General features: G+C 43.3%; 2 protein-coding genes across 2 annotated transcripts in view; one reads left to right on the top strand and one right to left on the bottom strand.

Annotated features, from left to right (window-relative positions):
• Positions 1 to 22,479, bottom strand: part of LOC310857050 (protein phosphatase 1 regulatory subunit 12A) — a 336,915-nt gene that overhangs the window by 230,738 nt on the left and 83,698 nt on the right. The gene's annotated exons all lie outside the window — the stretch shown is intronic.
• LOC310857053 (tyrosine-protein kinase CSK-like) overlaps positions 1 to 22,479 on the top strand; it is a 38,775-nt gene that overhangs the window by 2,623 nt on the left and 13,673 nt on the right. The window contains exons 2-5 of the mRNA XM_083762663.1: positions 11,311 to 11,462; positions 14,916 to 15,029; positions 15,547 to 15,659; positions 18,566 to 18,785. Of these exons, the coding sequence (XP_083618789.1) occupies positions 11,448 to 11,462; positions 14,916 to 15,029; positions 15,547 to 15,659; positions 18,566 to 18,785 (462 nt within the window). The 5' untranslated portion in view covers positions 11,311 to 11,447. The remainder of the gene's footprint in view (positions 1 to 11,310; positions 11,463 to 14,915; positions 15,030 to 15,546; positions 15,660 to 18,565; positions 18,786 to 22,479) is intronic.

Below are 22,479 nucleotides of genomic sequence, written 5' to 3'. Positions count from 1 at the left end.
AAGACAATATACATACAATACACACAAGGGGGAAAAACTGCTTCTCTTCTCTATTGATGATCTAAATTACTAGTACCTCAAGCAGGTGTATCTGTTTCTACAGGTTAAACAGATGAGTTTAAACAAAATCAGGTCTCATTGTCGAGATATGAGCAATCCATCTAAACCAGTTATCTGTGAAGACTTCAACCTGGCCTCTAAAGCTGAAAGTAATTCTTTCCATAATAAATATACCATAGATTAAATCAATCCATTCATTTATAGTTGGTATAACATTTGTAAGCCACTTTTTTGTTAATGCTTTTTTGGATGCCACCAGCAATACTCTCATTAGATATTGATCCTGCTTTGCGAAGTGAAGTCTTCCCAGATCTGCAAGATACATGGTTTTAAAATCAAAAGGAATGTCAACACCAAAGACTATTTTTCAATAGCTAAAGTGTAACATAATGCTTAAAACACCTAAAATGGGTTAGGACAGCAGGTATAGACATAATCCACGTTATTTCAGCTCCGGTGGTCACCTCACCACTGGAGCGGTGGTCACCTCACCACCGAAAATCCAGACTATGAATGAGCCTTGAGGAGGGCAGCGAACCCAGGACGTCCCGAGTTGGTGCTGGCTAGTGTCCAATGTGTTTCCCAAACCTTTTCATGTCAAGGACCCCCCTAACTGACACTAAGTAGACCGCCGACCCCCATTTGAAAAGATATGCCAGGGACCCCCATAAGAGAAGATTTTTACGGCCCTAGCAGAGTTTCTCAACCCGTTTAATTTCAAGGACCCCCAGTTTGACATGCATTAGGCTACGGACCCCCATTTAATTTAACTCCTGAGAGAGTGTACATCCATTTGGTTCCATTTGTACACACTCAGAGTTACAGACTCATAAGGGTCCAAAAGATGTCCTCCGTGCTGCAGGAATCAAACCCAGGACTCGCTGTTCCTTTCATTTGTCTCATCGCTGTCTTGCAGGTGTGACTTAAGCAATATTACACGAGAGGGGGTGGTTTAACGTCATTAATGCACACCTGCGATGCTGCAGGTACAAGCCCTCGGGGCGAGTTCCGAAAGCAACGTTAAACCACAGATGTAGTCCACAAATGTCCCAAGAAACTAGCTAGCCTAGCCACCGAGTTTGCTGCGCTCTGGGAGAACAGAGCAGCTGAATTATTTGTTTTGATTAGGTGTGGAGTGGTGGTGCTCGTTTGAACCACGGCTAGAAGGCTGTTTCAACCAATCAGATTGCTTCCTCGAAACGACCTGTTGTATAATGTCCCTTTCATAGTCTCATCGCTGTCTTGCAGGTGTGACTGTGAAGCAGTGGGTGATTAATTAATTAGGGATGGACAATCAGTCACTCATCATAACGGTATCTGGCCGATGTTGACCTTTTAAAATGCAATATTGGTATCAAGTTGATATAAAAATAATATATCAGGTTTTTATCCAATATTTTATTTTATAATATACGGTAAATATGTTTACAATTAATGTGAAGCTGAAAAAGCCTTTTGCGAGGATGAAGTCTGCATATTCTCTGTTCAGTGTTTTCTGGGGAAGCTTTCAAAAAGGGGTCAACAAGTTGGAACATTTTTAAATGAAAACGCCACATTCAAGCTGTTGATGTTGTTGGGCCAACATTTCAATAACAGTGCATCCACTACTTTTGGAACAAAAAGTCATTGCTCTTTCAAATAAATCACGTGTTTATAATGTCTTTTTCAGAAAGGGAAACATTTGAAAGTAGTTTTCAATACAGATATTGTTGTCAGGTAAATGTCTATGGTTATCGGCCGTAACGGCAATGTTGAACATCGGTTATCAGTAGTGGCAAGAAGTGTCACATCGGAGCATCCCTAGGTGTGTGTGTGTGTGTGTGTGTGTGTGTGTGTGTGTGTGTGTGTGTGAGTGAAAGAAACCATGCAGAAAAGCCATACATACATACATATCTAGGTGGGAACGGGGACACACATAGCTGCGTATTGGAGTGGCTATAGGCGCCACTCAAAAACCCCAAATTTGGGTTGAACGTGTCTTGTGGAGGTGCTCCCTCTTGTGTTCTGATTGTGGACGTCTGTGAAGTAGTTAGACGGGTGCATGTCATGGGTACTCCAAACATTTTCATGTCGAGGTCAAGTACCCCCAAATTGACACTAAATTAGCCCTGCGGACCCTCATTTGAAGAGATACTTATGCCAGGGACCCCCCTCATAAGAGGAGATGTTTTACGGCTCAAACAGTGATTCTGAAAATGTCTGAGGAGCCAGAATCATTTCGGCACTACAGCGCCGAAACAGCGGTAAAATAGGAGTATGAATCGGCCCTTACAGACCTGTAACTTGTAAGGGTCCATTTGGTTCCAAACTTATCATTTAGCTGACCCCCTGGAACTCCCTCAAGGACCCCTGGTGGGTCCCCGGACCACACTTTTGGAACCACTGGTGTAATAGACCAGGCCCGTTACAAGAAGCTGTAATGTGCTCTCTGTCGTTTGACCATGCTGGCTCTGTAAGTCTGTATTAGAAAAAATTACATTTTTTGAAAGTTTTCACCTATAATGACATGGCTCTGTTACTGCCAGGTGGGGGCGTGGCCTCCTGCCTGTCATGGCTTGTTCTGTATCTGACTGTCTTTAACTATTTGAACCCAGCTGGTCTCTCTCTAACAACACTGATTTGTTGTTTTAAGTTACCCGGAATAATTACACTATGCATGATTATTGATTTGATGACTATATTTGTATGTATTTGACTGTAGTATTACGCTTACTGTAAGTCGCTCTGGAGCGTCTGCTAAATGCCTAGATTGTAAATTGTTGAACCCTACACTACTAAGTGTCCCTATTCCGAGGGCAAACATTAATATCAGATCTACAAGCTCGCTGCACACCGCAATGGCACATGCTGTGAGCTTTTTAGATCAAACTGCTATAGTTCTAACTGCTGTTCTGCAGAGGTAGGGCTGGGGTGGTGCGAGTGGGGTGGGGCGGGGGGGGGGGGGGGGGGGGGGGGATGGAGATAAGTACTAGAGAGAGGAGTATAAAGCTTCGCAGTCCCGCCCCCTCCCGAGGACCAGAAGTGAATTTTTCCTCATAGACTTTTCAAAAAGTATTTATATAAAGACGTTTACGCCGCGGACAAAGAGACACACCTGGACAGTAAACACAATGTTTTGGGGCCGCCGATCAAATCATTTGTAAGAAGAAAAACATGGCAGAATATTAGAACACTTTTTGTTTTAGTTTTTCGTCTTACAAATTATTTGATCAGCGAAAAACATTGTGTTTATTTGTCATGATGTGTCACAACTCGAGTTGGCTTTGTCCGCGGCGTAAAGGTCTTTAACCCATTTTGAGCGGGAACCCCTTTTGGTGGCTACATACATCATGTTATAATTTAGCTATTGAAAAATAGCAGATCTACAAGCTCATAGCGTGCCACCGAGTGGCGCGCTAAGAGCTTGTAGGTCTGCTATTTTTTTTTAATCGTTAAAATGTGCCTCAAATCTTTCCGAAAATATATATATATATTTTTTTATTTCAACGTCGGGCCTAAATAAACACTTGAGGAACTATGAGGATACTGAACGGGGAATTCACTTCTTTTTGGCTAACACCAAAAGGGGTTCCCGCCCAAAAGGGTTTAAGTTGTTAAACGGTAAAGATTCAGGCACCGATGGATGAGCGGTTAAGTTGCGCACTGCATAGTGTACCACACAAGGCTCTGATGCCTGACGAACCCGAGTCCCTGGTTCAATTCCTGAGACCCTTGACCCTCTCTCTCTCTCTCTCTCTCTCTCTCTCGCCCTCATGTTCAATGTAGCCGAGGTAACCATACAGAACACAATACTCGACAACAGGTACAGTACTTAATTATACATTACATCAATAATTAAAACGCATCATGGATCTGGAAGTCAGAAAATACTCAAATCTAAATACAGATACACCGAAACATTTAAATAAAGCAGCTATACAAGTCTTGGAATAAAAAGTGTTGCAAACAAACCAGTTTGTAACACTTTGTAAAAGTGTAAGAAACAAACCATTGCCCTGAACTGACCCACAGACGGAAGTGAAGTGTTTTCTTTTTAAGGACTTCTGGAGCTCATTCCAAGCAGATGGATGAGTGACAGACGGAGAGAGAGAATGCCTCGCTCCAGTCTGGTCGTTATAGAATGTGTTCAAGTGTAGGCCTGTCCACAGTTACATAACCTAGTCCCAGTGGAGGCAACTCTCTCTCTGACATGATCGTAAATATTTTGCATACTCGTCAGAAAGAGTCATCGTTCATAGTCTCCAGTGCACTAGGGCAATGTCGCGCACACACACACACGCACACACACACACACACACACACACACACACACACACACACACACACACACACACACACACACACACACACACACACACACACACACACACACACACACACACACACACACACACACACACACACACACACACACACACACACACACACACACACTATTTTCAACAGTTTCCAGTTCCACCTGACTCAAATGTTACTACACTACAAAAAGTTTCCTTGTTAGTTCAGTCATTACTTGCGCAAGCAGAGCGCGCAAGTATAGGGGACAGCCGCCACGGTTGTAAAGCCAGAATGAGACAGTTTTCTGAAATACCTATGTTTCTGTATCAGTGGTGCTCAATATTTCATGTCAAGGTCCCCAAAAATGGAAAAAATCTGTATTTGGCCACCGACCCCCATCTGAAAATATGTAGTTCCAGGAACCCCTCGGAAGCAAAGATTTGAGTTTAAAAATGTTCGCTCTGAAAGAATATATTCAAAGATTTGCGACACATTTTCACGATTTAAAAAAAATAGCAGATCTACAAGGTCGTAGATCTGCTATTTTTCAATAGCTAAAGTATAACATAATGCTTTAAAGGGGTTCCCGTCCTGAATGGCTTAAACTATTTAGACCTGAGGCCGATTCTAAAAAAGATATATATATATATTTTAGATTATTAAATGTGTAAGTGAGAACCATTGATTCAAAAGCACGTTGTGTGATTTCTCCTCAGCGGATGGACAGGATAAGGATACTTTTATTAATCACCAAGATGTGACTCATCATAAACGTCAGCCCTGGCAATATTTAATAATGACTTGATGAGTAGTTGTAGTTGGATTATGTCCAAGAGGAAGTGGCTTTGTGTTTAGCTGGGGTTTAGCCGCCATCACATGTCAACCCACGGGCTGTTATACAGGTAGTTCCTTACCAAAGAGATTCTATAACGAGAGATGACCCTCCTAGTATCAAGTCCCTTCGTCATCAAATGTCAAACCCAAGGCTTTTATATAGTTCCTTAATTCCCAGAGATTCTATGACAAGAGATGACCCTCCTATCAAGTACCTTAGTCATCAAATGTCAACGCCCAGGCTTTTATAGTTCCTTACGGAGCCCAAAGCAGGAAGTATGACTCTTAACTGTGACCAAAGAGTGTAGAGTAGGAGAGTAGCGGCACGCTTTGATCTCGACCGCCAAGCGGAAGTTGTTCCTCCCATCCAGCTCTGTTCAATTCCGGCGCTGCAGAGACACACTCGCTGATAACGACAAATCACAGCATTAATTTTTATGTTTAACACATATAGCGTGGTGTTTTATGTAACCGACTTTAGTTAAAGATGGAGTGCCACAATGTTTGTACTGTATTTTTCCAGTTTTCCATTTGTCTATGAGGTGACAGTATACTTCATTAGACACCCTGGAGTCGTTTTTATGTGCAATGGTGTATTAACTTTGTATTTAGGGTTTCTTCCTGGAGGCTGAACCCTTGACAGTCAAACGGGCCAATGAAATAAACAGTAATATAGTGACATCACATTATCAGCCCCTCCCCTAACCCCTCCCCCTTATCATACAACTATAGCTGTGGATGCGGCTTTAGTTCAGGTGGATCACCACCCATCACCACCCACCAGGCAAACCAGGCATACTTAATGAACTGGTGGGTGTGCCCACATAAAAACAACATTTTAACAAATACTGTACACTTTTTTGAAAAAATTATACCTCCTTATATAACAATAAGACCTGATGATCATGTTTTAGGGTGGAAAAAAACCACGGCACTCCATCTTTAATGTTTATTGTAAGAATAATAGCCTTATAGACCTGATGCGTTGATGGAAACTGGAAATCACCTCAATCGAGCTTCAACCAGTGGATCTATATACATCTATATACATATACATCAGTGCTGTCACAGTGCTCAAGTGATTCAAGTCCCCTCCTCAGCTGCAGATAATGATCTTATCATTAGCATCACAGTGCATAATGATCATAACAAACGTAGCTGACTGAAGAAGAAAATGCTGCTTGTTTCAAAAAAGCGTGCATTGTGACATAGCTCCGTTTACAAAATGTGTTTACATGTGTATACACGTTCTCCATGTTCAACTGTTTTTATTATAATGTGACTAAATTTGAATTTTAGTTTTTTCATGTCATATGAAAGCGGGGAATCATAGCTTCAAATTGACATATTGGTTGTTCAGTTTGACCCACCAGTTTTGGAGATTTGGCTTATAAAGTCATGTCTTGCCCCTGGGACCTTGAGGACCCTTGGGGACTCCCCGGGTCACACTTTATTTTGAGAACCGCTGGTTTGAACATTTTAGTTCTGTGTACAGTTGGGAACATCGGGGGGAACATTCTCCCAGGGTTGTGAAAGTGTGACGGGGAGAGAAAACACTAAACTGTTAACTTCTGCTTTTTGCTGTTTTGCTGAGTTATTTTTAGTACTGACATGTTGTGTTAATAATAGCTGCCTGGTTTGGTGTGGAGATGTGTGTAAACTGTATTCCAGTGGTTTGGTGTGGAGATGTGTGTAAACTGTGTATTCCAGTGGTTTGGTGTGGAGATGTGAGTAAACTGTGTATTCCAGTGGTTTGGTGTGGAGATGTGAGTAAACTGTATTCCAGTGGTTTGGTGTGGAGATGTGAGTAAACTGTGTATTCCAGTGGTTTGGTGTGGAGATGTGAGTAAACTGTGTATTCCAGTGGTTTGGTGTGGAGATGTGAGTAAACTGTGTATTCCAGTGGTTTGGTGTGGAGATGTGAGTAAACTGTGTATTCCAGTGGTTTGGTGTGGAGATGTGAGTAAACTGTGTATTCCAGTGGTTTGGTGTGGAGATGTGAGTAAACTGTGTATTCCAGTGGTTTGGTGTGGAGATGTGAGTAAACTGTGTATTCCAGTGGTTTGGTGTGGAGATGTGTGTAAACTGTATTCCAGTGGTTTGGTGTGGAGATGTGAGTAAACTGTGTATTCCAGTGGTTTGGTGTGGAGATGTGAGTAAACTGTGTATTCCAGTGGTTTGGTGTGGAGATGTGTGTAAACTGTGTATTCCAGTGGTTTGGTGTGGAGATGTGAGTAAACTGTGTATTCCAGTGGTTTGGTGTGGAGATGTGAGTAAACTGTGTATTCCAGTGGTTTGGTGTGGAGATGTGAGTAAACTGTGTATTCCAGTGGTTTGGTGTGGAGATGTGAGTAAACTGTGTATTCCAGTGGTTTGGTGTGGAGATGTGAGTAAACTGTGTATTCCAGTGGTTTGGTGTGGAGATGTGAGTAAACTGTATTCCAGTGGTTTGGTGTGGAGATGTGAGTAAACTGTGTATTCCAGTGGTTTGGTGTGGAGATGTGTGTAAACTGTATTCCAGTGGTTTGGTGTGGAGATGTGAGTAAACTGTATTCCAGTGGTTTGGTGTGGAGATGTGAGTAAACTGTGTATTCCAGTGGTTTGGTGTGGAGATGTGTGTAAACTGTATTCCAGTGGTTTGGTGTGGAGATGTGAGTAAACTGTGTATTCCAGTGGTTTGGTGTGGAGATGTGAGTAAACTGTGTATTCCAGTGGTTTGGTGTGGAGATGTGTGTAAACTGTGTATTCCAGTGGTTTGGTGTGGAGATGTGAGTAAACTGTGTATTCCAGTGGTTTGGTGTGGAGATGTGAGTAAACTGTGTATTCCAGTGGTTTGGTGTGGAGATGTGAGTAAACTGTGTATTCCAGTGGTTTGGTGTGGAGATGTGAGTAAACTGTGTATTCCAGTGGTTTGGTGTGGAGATGTGAGTAAACTGTGTATTCCAGTGGTTTGGTGTGGAGATGTGAGTAAACTGTGTATTCCAGTGGTTTGGTGTGGAGATGTGTGTAAACTGTGTATTCCAGTGGTTTGGTGTGGAGATGTGAGTAAACTGTGTATTCCAGTGGTTTGGTGTGGAGATGTGAGTAAACTGTGTATTCCAGTGGTTTGGTGTGGAGATGTGTGTAAACTGTGTATTCCAGTGGTTTGGTGTGGAGATGTGAGTAAACTGTGTATTCCAGTGGTTTGGTGTGGAGATGTGAGTAAACTGTGTATTCCAGTGGTTTGGTGTGGAGATGTGAGTAAACTGTGTATTCCAGTGGTTTGGTGTGGAGATGTGAGTAAACTGTGTATTCCAGTGGTTTGGTGTGGAGATGTGAGTAAACTGTGTATTCCAGTGGTTTGGTGTGGAGATGTGAGTAAACTGTGTATTCCAGTGGTTTGGTGTGGAGATGTGTGTAAACTGTGTATTCCAGTGGTTTGGTGTGGAGATGTGAGTAAACTGTGTATTCCAGTGGTTTGGTGTGGAGATGTGAGTAAACTGTGTATTCCAGTGGTTTGGTGTGGAGATGTGAGTAAACTGTGTATTCCAGTGGTTTGGTGTGGAGATGTGAGTAAACTGTGTATTCCAGTGGTTTGGTGTGGAGATGTGAGTAAACTGTGTATTCCAGTGGTTTGGTGTGGAGATGTGAGTAAACTGTGTATTCCAGTGGTTTGGTGTGGAGATGTGAGTAAACTGTGTATTCCAGTGGTTTGGTGTGGAGATGTGTGTAAACTGTGTATTCCAGTGGTTTGGTGTGGAGATGTGAGTAAACTGTGTATTCCAGTGGTTTGGTGTGGAGATGTGAGTAAACTGTGTATTCCAGTGGTTTGGTGTGGAGATGTGTGTAAACTGTGTATTCCAGTGGTTTGGTGTGGAGATGTGAGTAAACTGTGTATTCCAGTGGTTTGGTGTGGAGATGTGTGTAAACTGTGTATTCCAGTGGTTTGGTGTGGAGATGTGTGTAAACTGTATTCCAGTGGTTTGGTGTGGAGATGTGAGTAAACTGTGTATTCCAGTGGTTTGGTGTGGAGATGTGTGTAAACTGTGTATTCCAGTGGTTTGGTGTGGAGATGTGAGTAAACTGTGTATTCCAGTGGTTTGGTGTGGAGATGTGTGTAAACTGTGTATTCCAGTGGTTTGGTGTGGAGATGTGAGTAAACTGTGTATTCCAGTGGTTTGGTGTGGAGATGTGAGTAAACTGTGTATTCCAGTGGTTTGGTGTGGAGATGTGAGTAAACTGTGTATTCCAGTGGTTTGGTGTGGAGATGTGAGTAAACTGTGTATTCCAGTGGTTTGGTGTGGAGATGTGAGTAAACTGTGTATTCCAGTGGTTTGGTGTGGAGATGTGAGTAAACTGTGTATTCCAGTGGTTTGGTGTGGAGATGTGAGTAAACTGTGTATTCCAGTGGTTTGGTGTGGAGATGTGAGTAAACTGTGTATTCCAGTGGTTTGGTGTGGAGATGTGAGTAAACTGTGTATTCCAGTGGTTTGGTGTGGAGATGTGAGTAAACTGTGTATTCCAGTGGTTTGGTGTGGAGATGTGTGTAAACTGTGTATTCCAGTGGTTTGGTGTGGAGATGTGAGTAAACTGTGTATTCCAGTGGTTTGGTGTGGAGATGTGAGTAAACTGTGTATTCCAGTGGTTTGGTGTGGAGATGTGAGTAAACTGTGTATTCCAGTGGTTTGGTGTGGAGATGTGTGTAAACTGTTTTCCAGTGGTTTGGTGTGGAGATGTGTGTAAACTGTGTATTCCAGTGGTTTGGTGTGGAGATGTGAGTAAACTGTGTATTCCAGTGGTTTGGTGTGGAGATGTGAGTAAACTGTGTATTCCAGTGGTTTGGTGTGGAGATGTGTGTAAACTGTTTTCCAGTGGTTTGGTGTGGAGATGTGAGTAAACTGTGTATTCCAGTGGTTTGGTGTGGAGATGTGTGTAAACTGTTTTCCAGTGGTTTGGTGTGGAGATGTGTGTAAACTGTTTTCCAGTGGTTTGGTGTGGAGATGTGAGTAAACTGTGTATTCCAGTGGTTTGGTGTGGAGATGTGAGTAAACTGTGTATTCCAGTGTTTTGGTGTGGAGATGTGAGTAAACTGTGTATTCCAGTGGTTTGGTGTGGAGATGTGTGTAAACTGTGTATTCCAGTGGTTTGGTGTGGAGATGTGAGTAAACTGTGTATTCCAGTGGTTTGGTGTGGAGATGTGAGTAAACTGTGTATTCCAGTGGTTTGGTGTGGAGATGTGAGTAAACTGTGTATTCCAGTGGTTTGGTGTGGAGATGTGAGTAAACTGTGTATTCCAGTGGTTTGGTGTGGAGATGTGAGTAAACTGTGTATTCCAATGGTTCCCAAAGTGGGGTCCGGGGACCCCCAGGGGTCCTTGAGGGAGTTCCACGGGGTCCCCAGCTAAATTATAGTTTGGAACCAAATGGACCCTTATTGGTCTGTAACTGCGAGAGTGTACAAATGTACGCTTTCAGAGTTAAATTAACATTGAATTGGTCTGTAGAATAATATGCATGTGAAACTGGGGGTCCGTGAAAGTAAACGTGTTGAGAATCACGAGAGCGGGGGCACGGTGGCACAGTTGGTAGTGCCCCCGTGTGAACCGTGTCCCCTAGGGTAGGTACCCTCACAAAAACATGCAGTAATCCTGGTCTCTAAACTGCCTCCCCCTGGCCAGCCGGGGCGCCTGATGGAGGGGAAAGGAACTGGTTGGAATAACGTGCTCCTTCCACGCGCTACGTCCAACCAGGGAAACTCCCCCCTGTCAGGTGTAAAGGAGCAACTTGGACACTCAAGCATGAAGGAAGCATGAGTTAAGTCCGTTGCTCTCCCTAGGTTGGCGGAGGGTGTGTAGAGCCCAGGATCACATCACAGGATGATTGACACAGGGGTGAAAAATGGGTTACAAAATCGTGGGACAAAAAATATAAAAAAAAAAAAAAAGAGAATCACGAGAGCCATACAAATCTTCTCTTATGGGGGGTCACTGGCATATATTTTCCAATGGGGGTCCGCGGGGCTAATTAGTGTCAATTTGGGGGGGTCCTTGACATGAAAAGGTGTGTACAGTTCACTATTTCAGGAACCTCTGCCATCATCAGTGAATAAACCGCTTTGAAGATGCCTGTATTGACACTGTTTCTTTTTTTTTCTTTGCAGGGAAGTGTGTGTGTGTGGGGGTGTGTGTGTGTGTGTGTGTGTGTGTGGCATGCATGTACGTGCACAATGCAACTCTAATGGTAGCAGCAAGTGTTCATCGTGCCAGTGAGGACTGATCTGCCTCTTCCCCCGTCACCATGTCAGAGATCCATGTAAGACGCACGCATGCACGCACGCACGCACCCACGCACGCACGCACACACGCACACACGCACACGCACACACATCCCATTCTGGGCGGGAACCCCTTTTGGTGTTTTAAGCATTCATTTATGTTACACTTTAGCTATTTTTGAAAAATCGTGAAAACGTGCACATTCTTGAATATAGATTATTTCACAGCGAACATTTTTAATGGGGGGGGGGGAGGGGGGCTGGAACAACATATTTGCAGGTGGGGGTCGGTGGCCAATTACATACAATTGTTGGGGTCCTTGACATGAAAATGTTTGAGAACGACTGACATAGAAACATGGGACGACTTTTATAGAATCGTCCTACGGTCTAAATGGGTTGATGTAATCACAACATGATGTTATATCATTGACCTATATCTAAATCCCCGGAGCGGTTGTGCAAAGACCCGCCCTGCAGCACCGTTTAATGCGATTTATTTGTGCGTGAAATAAGTATTTTTTTGTTGAATTTCTCATGACAAAGTTGTAAAAGTCAACAGTATGTATATCCATAACATAAGCAAACAGCACGCTTAGCAGACAATACACTAGTTCTTTCTTTCAATCATTTTATTATTATTATTATTAATGAATTAATTTATCTATCTATCTATCTATCTATCTATCTATCTATCTATCTATCTATCTATCTATCTATCTATCTATCTATCTATCTATCTATCTATCTATCTATCTATCTATCTATCTATCTATCTATCTATCTATCTACCTATCTATCTATCTATCTAATATTTATTTTCACAATCTGATACACATATGCACCGGCTACTTTCTAATGTTTTGATAAGTTGTGCGATAGATTTATGCATATGACGCATGACGGCATAGAGTTTCATGTGACGAGCTTAAACTACTGTATTTAAGAATAAGGTAATGTAATTGTGAAAATAATTGTCTGCTAAGCGTGCTGTTTGCTTATGTTATGGATATACATACTGTTGACTTTTACAACTTTGTCGTCAGTAATTCAACAAAAAAAATACTTATTTCACACACAAATAAATTGCATTAAACAGTGCTGCAGGCCAGGGCAGGTCTTTGCACAACCGCTCCAGGATATAAGCGTGGCCACAGAGCACAGCACGTCACTAATCATCTCCTCTCTATATCCCATAGGCTGTGTGGCCACAGGGCACAGCACGTCACTAATCCTCTGCTCTCTATATCCCATAGACTGTGTGGCCACAGGGCACAGCACGTCACTAATCCTCTCCTCTCTATATCCCATAGGCCAGAGCCGAAGAGTTTGGTCAATCCTCATGGGGGCCCGTCCCCCCCCGCAGCCCCGCCTCCCCGCACCCCCCCCCCCCCCCCCCCCCCCCCGCCGCAGCGCGGAAAAAAATAAGTTGTTTTCGCTGGTACTTTTAAAGCAGCTTCTATAGGCCAATGTCCAAGCCAAGGTGAGGACTTTCAGGACTATATTATTTTTATTATGAGAGAGAGAGAGAGAGGGAGAGAGAGAGAGAGGGAGATATAGAGAGATACGGAGAGAGAGAGAGAGAGAGAGATCATAGCTGGCGGCGGGTGCGTTTTACCTTTGGGTATAGGCTACAGAATTGCGTTGGGGGGGGACTGTCGCGGCCGAGCGAAGCGAGGCCGCCGCCGCGGATTTATTTATTTATTTATTTATTTCCCAAATGGTCTAAAAATGAGTTCTTTAGCATACTTTTACCAATGAATTAGCCTATACACAGACAGCGACTGATCAGCCTATTTTGGACGATATGGGTCTTTTCTCGAGTCAGTGTGTAGTCTCACTAGTCTGTGGTTAGGTCTCTTTGGTGAATTCTTGATCAGTCACGCCTCAAGAACAACTACAAAAGAAACCCGATTAGCACTTTTTAACACCTCTTGGACGGCCGGTGTCTCTCAAGACAGACTGTTGCCTGAGGAACAACAGGGGAGGCGCTGTTTTCCCGAATATTTGACGATGGGATTCTCAGATTGCCGGCGGAGAGGTCCAAAATGTTCGGAATTCCCAGAAAATATGTAATGTAAATGTAAAATGTCCACGAAAATCTTCATGGGGGCCGAAAGGGGCCCTAGGATTCTTCATGGGGGCCATGGCCCCGTGGCCCCCACAGACTCTACGTCGCTGCCATAGGCTGTGTGGCCACAGGGCACAGCACGTCACTAATCCTCTCCTCTCTATATCCCATAGGCTGTGTGGCCACAGGGCACAGCACGTCACTAATCCTCTCCTCTCTATATCCCATAGACTGTGTGGCCACAGAGCACAGCACGTCACTAATCCTCTCCTCTCTATATCCCATAGGCTGTGTAGCCACAGGGCACAGCACGTCACTAATCCTCTCCTCTCTATATCCCATAGGCTGTGTGGCCACAGGGCACAGCACGTCACTAATCCTCTCCTCTCTATATCCCATAGACTGTGTGGCCACAGGGCACAGCACGTCACTAATCCTCTCCTCTCTATATCCCATAGGCTGTGTGGCCACAGAGCACAGCACGTCACTAATTCTCTCCTCTCTATATCCCATAGGCTGTGTGGCCACAGGGCACAGCACATCACTAATCCTCTCCTCTCTATATCCCATAGGCTGTGTGGCCACAGAGCACAGCGTTCACTAATCACTGTCCTCTCTTCTCTATATCCCATAGACTGTGTGGCCACAGAGCACAGCACAGCACGTCACTAATCCTCTCCTCTCTATATCCCATAGACTGTGTGGCCACAGGGCACAGAATGCCACTAATCACTGTCCTCTCTTCTCTATATCCCATAGGCTGTGTGGCCACAGAATGTCACTAATCCTCTCTTCTCTATATCCCATAGGCTGTGTGGCCACAGCATGTCACTAATCCTCTCTTCTCTATATCCCATAGGCTGTGTGGCCACAGCATGTCACTAATCCTCTCTTCTCTATATCCCATAGGCTGTGTGGCCACAGAATGTCACTAATCCTCTCTTCTCTATATCCCATAGGCTGTGTGGCCACAGAATGTCACTAATCCTCTCTTCTCTATATCCCATAGGCTGTGTGGCCACAGCATGTCACTAATCCTCTCTTCTCTATATCCCATAGGCTGTGTGGCCACAGCATGTCACTAATCCTCTCTTCTCTATATCCCATAGGCTGTGTGGCCACAGAATGTCACTAATCCTCTCTTCTCTATATCCCATAGGCTGTGTGGCCACAGAATGTCACTAATCCTCTCTTCTCTATATCCCATAGGCTGTGTGGCCACAGAATGTCACTAATCCTCTCTTCTCTATATCCCTCAATTTTGAGGCATTACCATGTCTATGCTCGGACGTAGAAAGAAATCACGCCCTTACTGGGGGCTTGCACAGAATGCCACTAATCCTCTCCTCTCTATATCCCATAGGCTGTGTGGCCACAGGGCACAGCACGTCACTAATCCTCTCCTCTCTATATCCCATAGGCTGTGTGGCCACAGGGCACAGAATGCGTGGCCCGGTACACCTTCAAGGGAACTACAGAGCAGGACCTGCCGTTCAACAAGGGCGACGTCTTGACCATCATTATGGTCACCAAGGTGAAGGCTGACGTTTCTCTGTGATTTTGACAGCAACGTTTTAGCCTCGATGGCGTCGTAATGACTGACTTTAGACTTGCTTGCACACTGAAAATAGCCGATCTAAAAGCTCACGACGTGTCACAGCGCGACGCATTGTGAGGTTGTAGATCTGCTATTTTCAAGTGCAACCAAGTGTAAAAAATACTTTTTGTTCTCTTCTCCATCAGTCCCATCAGTAACATTTTAGCCTAGTTTGAATCTGTTGGCGAAATATTTGTAACATTTTAAAATATATAGTCTTAGTCGTCAAAGTTTTGTCTTTGTTTTGTTTTCCTCAGTGAAAAAAGGTAGTCGTCGAACATTTCTCATCATAGTTTTAGAGAGAGAGAGAGAGATGCAAATTCCCCCACACAGTAACTCTGTCATTTCTCGACCGTTTTGGACGGGCCGGCACCCTGGGTGTGTTCCTGTGCGTCCCCACACGGAGTTGCACCACTCACTTCACACAGGTGTGATTTTTCCCCCTTCTCTTTAGGACCCAAACTGGTACCACGCTAAGAACGCTGCTGGTCGAGAAGGAACCATTCCAGCCAACTACGTCCAGAAGAGAGAGGGAGTGAAGTCTGGCCCAAAGCTCAGCCTCATGCCGTGAGTTAAAACTAGACTTAATATCTGCTCCGGGCGGGAACCCCTTTTGGTGTTTTAAGCATTATGCTCTACTTTAGCTTTTGAGAAATGGCAGATCTGCTATTTTGGAAAAATCTTGAAAATGTGGTGCAAATCTTTGAATATATATTCTTTCAGAGCGAGCGTTTTTTATTCAAATCTTTGCTTCTGGTGGGGTCCCTGGAACGTTGTGCGCTTGTACAGTCGATCGGCTATTTGAACTATTTAAAATATAAAAATATTTTTGAAAATAGTAAACCAAAAATCACACCCGTGTGAAGTTAGGGTCGCTAATATATTAAAGTCTAACTCATGTTGATTAGGTGATGTAATGGTGATGTAAAACAAATATTGAACTAAAAACAAACCTACAGTATATAGGCAAAATAAGTTTGTGCATAAGGGGTAAGGCATTGACGAAAATAGGGCCCTGAATGTCTCTCGATAGAAGACCTGGGAGACCATACAAATTATTATTCACTAAACATTTATGGATTGAAGCTTTCATGTTCAAAATAAATTATATATATATATATATATATATATATATATATATATATAGTACTGTCACTAATCACTGGTAATAATATTCGATTATATATACATTTATATAGAAGGTCCCTGCTGTGTGTCAGTTTGAGAGCTGGCTAAAACAGTTGTAGCCTCGGTACCCAGGCTTTTTTTTAGGCTTCGATTTTCGTTCGCATTCGTCTCAAAAAGAAAAGCCTATCCAGTGGTCCCCAAACTTCTGTGGCTGTCACCTCCTGACCAACGCTCAGTCTTGTTGTATTTGGCCCACCGAAAATGATAATCTTTTTAATATGATTATGGCAAATAATCACTGAATGTCACTGAGAGACATGCAGCATTGCAGCTGCATCTCCTTACAACAGTGGTTTACCTGGATTTTGCCGCAGTGTTGATTTCGGCGACTAAAACTAAGACGGAAAATGTCCATCGACTATATTTTTCCACTGACGAAAACTAAATGAAAACTAAGCTATGCTGACTAAAACTAAGACTAAATATACTGACAATTTTGTCAACAAATAAAAACTAGACTAAAATGTTAGGAAGGGACTAGTGGAGATCCAGTAGAAGTAATTTTACAATTAGTTGCATGCTGAATAGTTTCATGCTGAAAATAGACTATCTACAAGCTCACGTGTTGCGCTGCGACGCGTTGTGAGCTTGTAGATCAGTTATAAAGTGTAAAATCTTTCATTATGACAGCATCAAGGCCTGCCAAAATACATTTTGTTCGACTAAATCAACTGTATATTTAGTTTACTAAAATCTTATGATATTTAGTCGACAAAAACTAGACTAACAGTAAAACATTCCAGGTGACTAATATGTAACTACAACTAAATGGAAACTATTCAAGAGACTATGACAAAACTAAAATCAAAATGTACTGCCAAAACCAACACTGTTTTGCCGTTTGTGTTAAATAACACAATAAAACCGCCATTACCCTTTTGATGTCACGCACCCCTTAGAGAGCGTCCGCGCACCACAAGGGATGCACGCACCACAGTTTGGGAACAGCAAATTTCTGTTTTAGTCATAGTCTTTTAAATAGTTTCCATTTAGTCTTAGTCACATTTTAGTCACCTGGAATGTTATCCAAGGTCGCTTTACATAGATTGTGCATTATATTACATTCACACACACATTCATACACCGATGGCGGCGGAAACCATGCAAGGCACCAACCAGTACATCAGGAGCAATTAGGTGTTCAGAGTCTTGCTCAAGGACACTTCGACACTAACTCTGGGGGAGCCCGGGTTCGAACTGGCAACCTTGCGGTTACCATCCAGCCACTCTACCCCTGAGCCAACGCCGCCCAGCTGTATCCTGCACAGCACAGTATCCTGTTGTAGTGGGGGGGGTGGATGAGAATGTACACCACAGCACAGCTGGGTCTGACGGCTGCTGCTGCTGCTTCACAACGGCAGTGCATCTGAACCCCTCACCCCCCTCTCCCCACCCCGTTTCCTCTCAGTCTAAGGGCCGATTCATACTCCTATTTTACCGCTTTTTCGGCGCTGTAGTGCCGCAATTATTTCGGCTCGTCAGAACTTTTCAGTAGCACAGAAGAGCCGACTTTAGGGGGGTACCCGCCCCCCCCGAACCTCAAATGTCACATTGTAGGCTCTACAGAGCCGAACCGACTTTTATTTGGCTCTAAAATAGGAGTATGAATCGGCCCTAAGACCAAACTTGTCGACGAAATCAACGCTGTTGTGTTGTGTTGACATGGTTTGATTGATTGATTGATTGATTGATAATCTTATTGGACTAATACAATGCAAACGGTACAGGGGTACAGTCAAAGCACAGCATTGGTCCAAAAGGACGGCACCGAAGAAAGACCGATCTTGTTTTCTATTCGGGTCCCATGCATTCATTCACAATGGCAACAGTGACAACGAACAAATAAGAATACCCTTCTTATTTGTTTGTTGTCACTGTTGTTATTGTGAATGAATGACCCTCACAAAAAACATGCAGTAATCCTGGTCTCAAACTACCAAACAAACAAACAAACAAGCAAAAAACTATCGTCTCAAATAATAGCGATTTAGGCGATTAACCTATTTTGGGAGGGAACCCCTTTTGGTGTTAGCATTATACTATGCTTTAGCTATTGAAAAATAGCAGATCTACAAGCATATCTACACCGAGTGGCGTGCTACGAGCTTGTAGATCTGCTATTTTTGAAAAATCGAAGAAACATAGCTTTTTCAGAAAACTCTCAGGATGTAGAAGACATTTTTTAGAATCTGATCTCAGGTCAAAATGGGTTAATGTCATCATTGTGACAGGCCTGTCGCCTCTCTCTCTCTCTCTCTCCCTCTCTCTCTCTCTCTCCCTCCCAGGTGGTTCCACGGTAAGATATCGCGGCACCAGGCGGAGGGCCTGCTGAGCCCGCCCGAGAGGGGCATGTTCCTGGTGCGCGAGAGCACCAACTTCCCAGGGGACTACACGCTGTGTGTGAGCTGCGAGGACAAGGTGGAGCACTACCGCATCGTCTACAAGGACAGCAAGCTCAGCATCGACGAGGAGGAGTACTTTGACAACCTCATGCAGCTGGTGGAGGTGATTGATTGATTTAGTAATTGATTGATTGATTGATAGATGTCCTTTTATTGATCATTAATACCCGTTCAGGACGGGAACCCCTTTTGGTGTTTTATCCCATTTTGGGACGGGACTTTTGGTGTTTGAAGCATTATGTTATACTTTAGTTATTGGAAAATAGCAGGCGGCAAGACGAGCTTGTAGGTCTGCTATTTTCGAAAAATTGTGAAAATGTGGGCACAAATCTTTTAATATATTCTTTCAGAGCAAACGTTTTTAACTCAAATCTTGGCTTCTGGTGGGGAGGTCCCTGGTACAACATGTTTTCAGATGGGGGTCGGCCGCCAATTACATATATTTGTGGGGGTCCTGTTTGAGAACCACTGACACAGAAACATAGGGTTTTTCTGAAAACTGTCAGGATTTAGAAGACAATTGTAGAATCAAACTTAGGTCTAAATGGGGTTAAGGATTATGTTATACTTGTTGGGCGCAAACGTTTGAATATACATTGTTTCACAGTGAGCTCATAGATATAGTTGTATACGACTCTGTGTTAGCACACAGTTCCTGGAACACATGATGAACAGGAAGTGTTGAAGAGGAAGAGACAAAGCAGGCCACGCACGCACGCACGCGCGCACACGCACGCACACACACACACACACACACACACACACACACACACACACACACACACACACACACACACACACACACACACACACACACACACACACAGGCAGACAGACAGGTGACAGATAGAGTGATTTAATACCTTATTGACACAGTGCAAACGCCCACAAAATGACCAAAAAACTGCGACAGTTAGCCCAAAGATTACGCTGAGCACAGTCGTTACCAGACGTTCATCTGGGTGGAGAAGTGAGCGGCCCACCAACAACCCCCACCCCCCCCCCCCCCCCCCCCCAACACCGCTGAAGAGCACGGTACTGAACCCCCAACTGCTCCAGTGGCCAACAGTATGAGACTGTGGTTGATGTTACTAGTCAGCGTGTTTGTGTGTGTGTGTGTGTGTGTGTGTGTGTGTGTGTGTGTGTGTGTGTGTGTGTGTGTGTGTGTGTGTGTGTGCGCGTGCATGTGGGTGTGCTCGTGCACCCGTGGTGAAGACTGGGCATGGACTTTCTCTAACCACAGGAACGAGCAGGGACGTCCTCTTGGTGTGTGTCATAACAGGCCGACATTCTGCAAAAAAACAGCTCATCTAGCAGCATTTAGATCATCTAGTTTCATCTATTATAATGCCCTTACCTCACCTTCACCATTTAGACCTGACGACGATTCTACAAAATGTCGTTTAAATCTTGACAGTTTTCTGAAAAACCTCATGTTTCTGTGTCGGTGGTTCACAAACTATTTCATGTCAAGGACCCCTAGAATTATGTGTGTTTGGCTGCCGACCCCCATCTGAAAATATGTTGTTCCAGGGACCTCCTCCCCAGAAGCAAAGATTTGAGTTAAAAACGTTTCACGATTGGTCAAAACAATAACAGACCTATAAGCTCGTAGCGCAGCACTCGGTGCCGCGCTACGAGCTATGAGCTATGAGCTTGTAGTTCTGCCATTTTTCAATAGCTAAAGTGTCCCTCAGGTTAATGCCAGAACACTAATAAGTAGATTAGTAGCTTGACTAGTATTAAAATGTCATCATCGTTTTTATGTCCAATGTATTTTATTTAGTTCATAAAGTTAACGTAACTATCATTAAAGGCATTTGGAATTAAATAAAAACTTTACTTTTCAGGATTCCAATTCAAAAATAGCAAAAAAAATATCCAGGATTTAAATTCAAATAGTAAAAACAAACAACAAACAAAACGCGTGGCAGTGCGACACGTTTTGAGCTTGTAGATCAGCTATGTTTTAACAGTAATATGCAATGTGGAACCCTCTGGAGTGAGTGTGGAAATGTAGTGGCCCTCTGGAGTGAGTGTGGGAATATAGTGGCCCTCTGGAGTGAGTGTGGAAATATAGTGGCCCTCTGGAGTGAGTTTGGAAATGTTGTGGCCCTCTGGAGTGAGTGTGGAAATGTTGTGGCCCTCTGGAGTGAGTGTGGAAATATAGTGGCCCTCTGGAGTGAGTGTGGAAATGTTGTGGCCCTCTGGAATGAGTGTGGAAATGTAGTGGCCCTCTGGAGTGAGTGTGGAAATGTTGTGGCCCTCTGGAGTGAGTGTGGAAATGTAGTGGCCCTCTGGAGTGAGTGTGGAAATATAGTGGCCCTCTGGAGTGAGTGTGGAAATGTTGTGGCCCTCTGGAGTGAGTGTGGAAATGTTGTGGCCCTCTGGAGTGAGTGTGGAAATGTTGTGGCCCTCTGGAGTGAGTGTGGAAATGGTGTGGCCCTCTGGAGTGAGTGTGGAAATGGTGTGGCCCTCGCTATGAACTTGTAGGTCTGCTATTTTTGAAAAATTGTGAAAATTATTACAGAGTGAACATTTTAACTAAAATCTTTGCTTCTGGGGGGAGGTCCCTGGAACTACATATTTTCAGATGGGGTGGCGGAGGCATATTACATATAATTTTTGGAGGTCATTGACATGAAATATTGAGCAACCTCTGATACAGAAACATAAGGTTTTTCAGAAAACTGTCAGGATTTCGAAGACCTTTTTTTTTTTTTTCGACATCAGGCCTATAACGTTAAACTCACTTTGCCCACTCGATTTTTCCACTCACTTCATGCATGGGCATACCCTCTATATGGTTTACAACTTTACATGATTAAGTGGTTAAGACTTGAAAATGTCTTTTTAAAATGTATTTTCTTCTGAAAAACCTCATGATTTGAGGCACATTTTCACGATTTTTCAAAGATAGCAGACCTACAAGTTTGTAGATCTGCTATTTTTCAATAGCTAAAGTATAACAATAATGCTTAAAACACCAAAAAGGGTTAAAGGACAACTTTACGTTTTTTTCAACCAAGGTTCATGTTTTAGGTTATTAGAGAAAGTAAAAGTGATATTTTGTGGCCAGATGTAATTTCTTGGGGTATAGTAGGACTATAGTAAATAATAATAAAATAAATTGCTATCAAATTTTGTAAAGAAATACATATTTAAAAAACAGCTAAAATCCCTGTAACGAAAGCAAGCAGCAAATTAAAAAGAAAAATACAAAGTTGTCCATTTTTTATTACATTTCCATGAACAAGGGGTCCTTGATCACTTCTCTAAGGATGCGGATGCCCAGTTGCAGAATGTCTCAGAGCTTGACTGGGTTGCCATGGAACTGGCTGTGAACGATCAGACATTTTGGGGACCCTGTGGCCTTTCCTCTAGTGCCACCTGCAGGCCAAAATGTCCACCAAAGATATCTCTAAATCTAAGTGTTGGATGTCCAAGTCATGTTTTGTAAGATAATCTTGGGCCAATAAAATCATAGTTGGCAATAAACATTTGAGGCAATAAGAAGTATCATGTACTTTGCACCACGCTGGCCTGACCATAATAATTGACTAATGAATGGATTTGCATTAGGATCACATTTTTAGCCACTCGTATGGAACAACATATGTTGAGATTGGGGTCGGCGGCCAATTACAGATAATTCTGGGGGTCCTTGACATGAAAATGTTTGAGAACCACTGACATAGAAACATGAGGTTTTTCAGAAAACTGTCAGGATTTAGAAGGCACTTGTAGAATCGTCCTCAGGTCTAAATAGGTTAATATTACTATATTTATATCGTCTC

This window comes from Protomyctophum parallelum (genome assembly GCF_964188405.1).
Source record: "Protomyctophum parallelum genome assembly, chromosome: 4".
In the NCBI taxonomy this organism is placed as follows: domain Eukaryota; kingdom Metazoa; phylum Chordata; class Actinopteri; order Myctophiformes; family Myctophidae; genus Protomyctophum; species Protomyctophum parallelum.
This window is presented reverse-complemented; position numbering and strand designations above follow the sequence as displayed.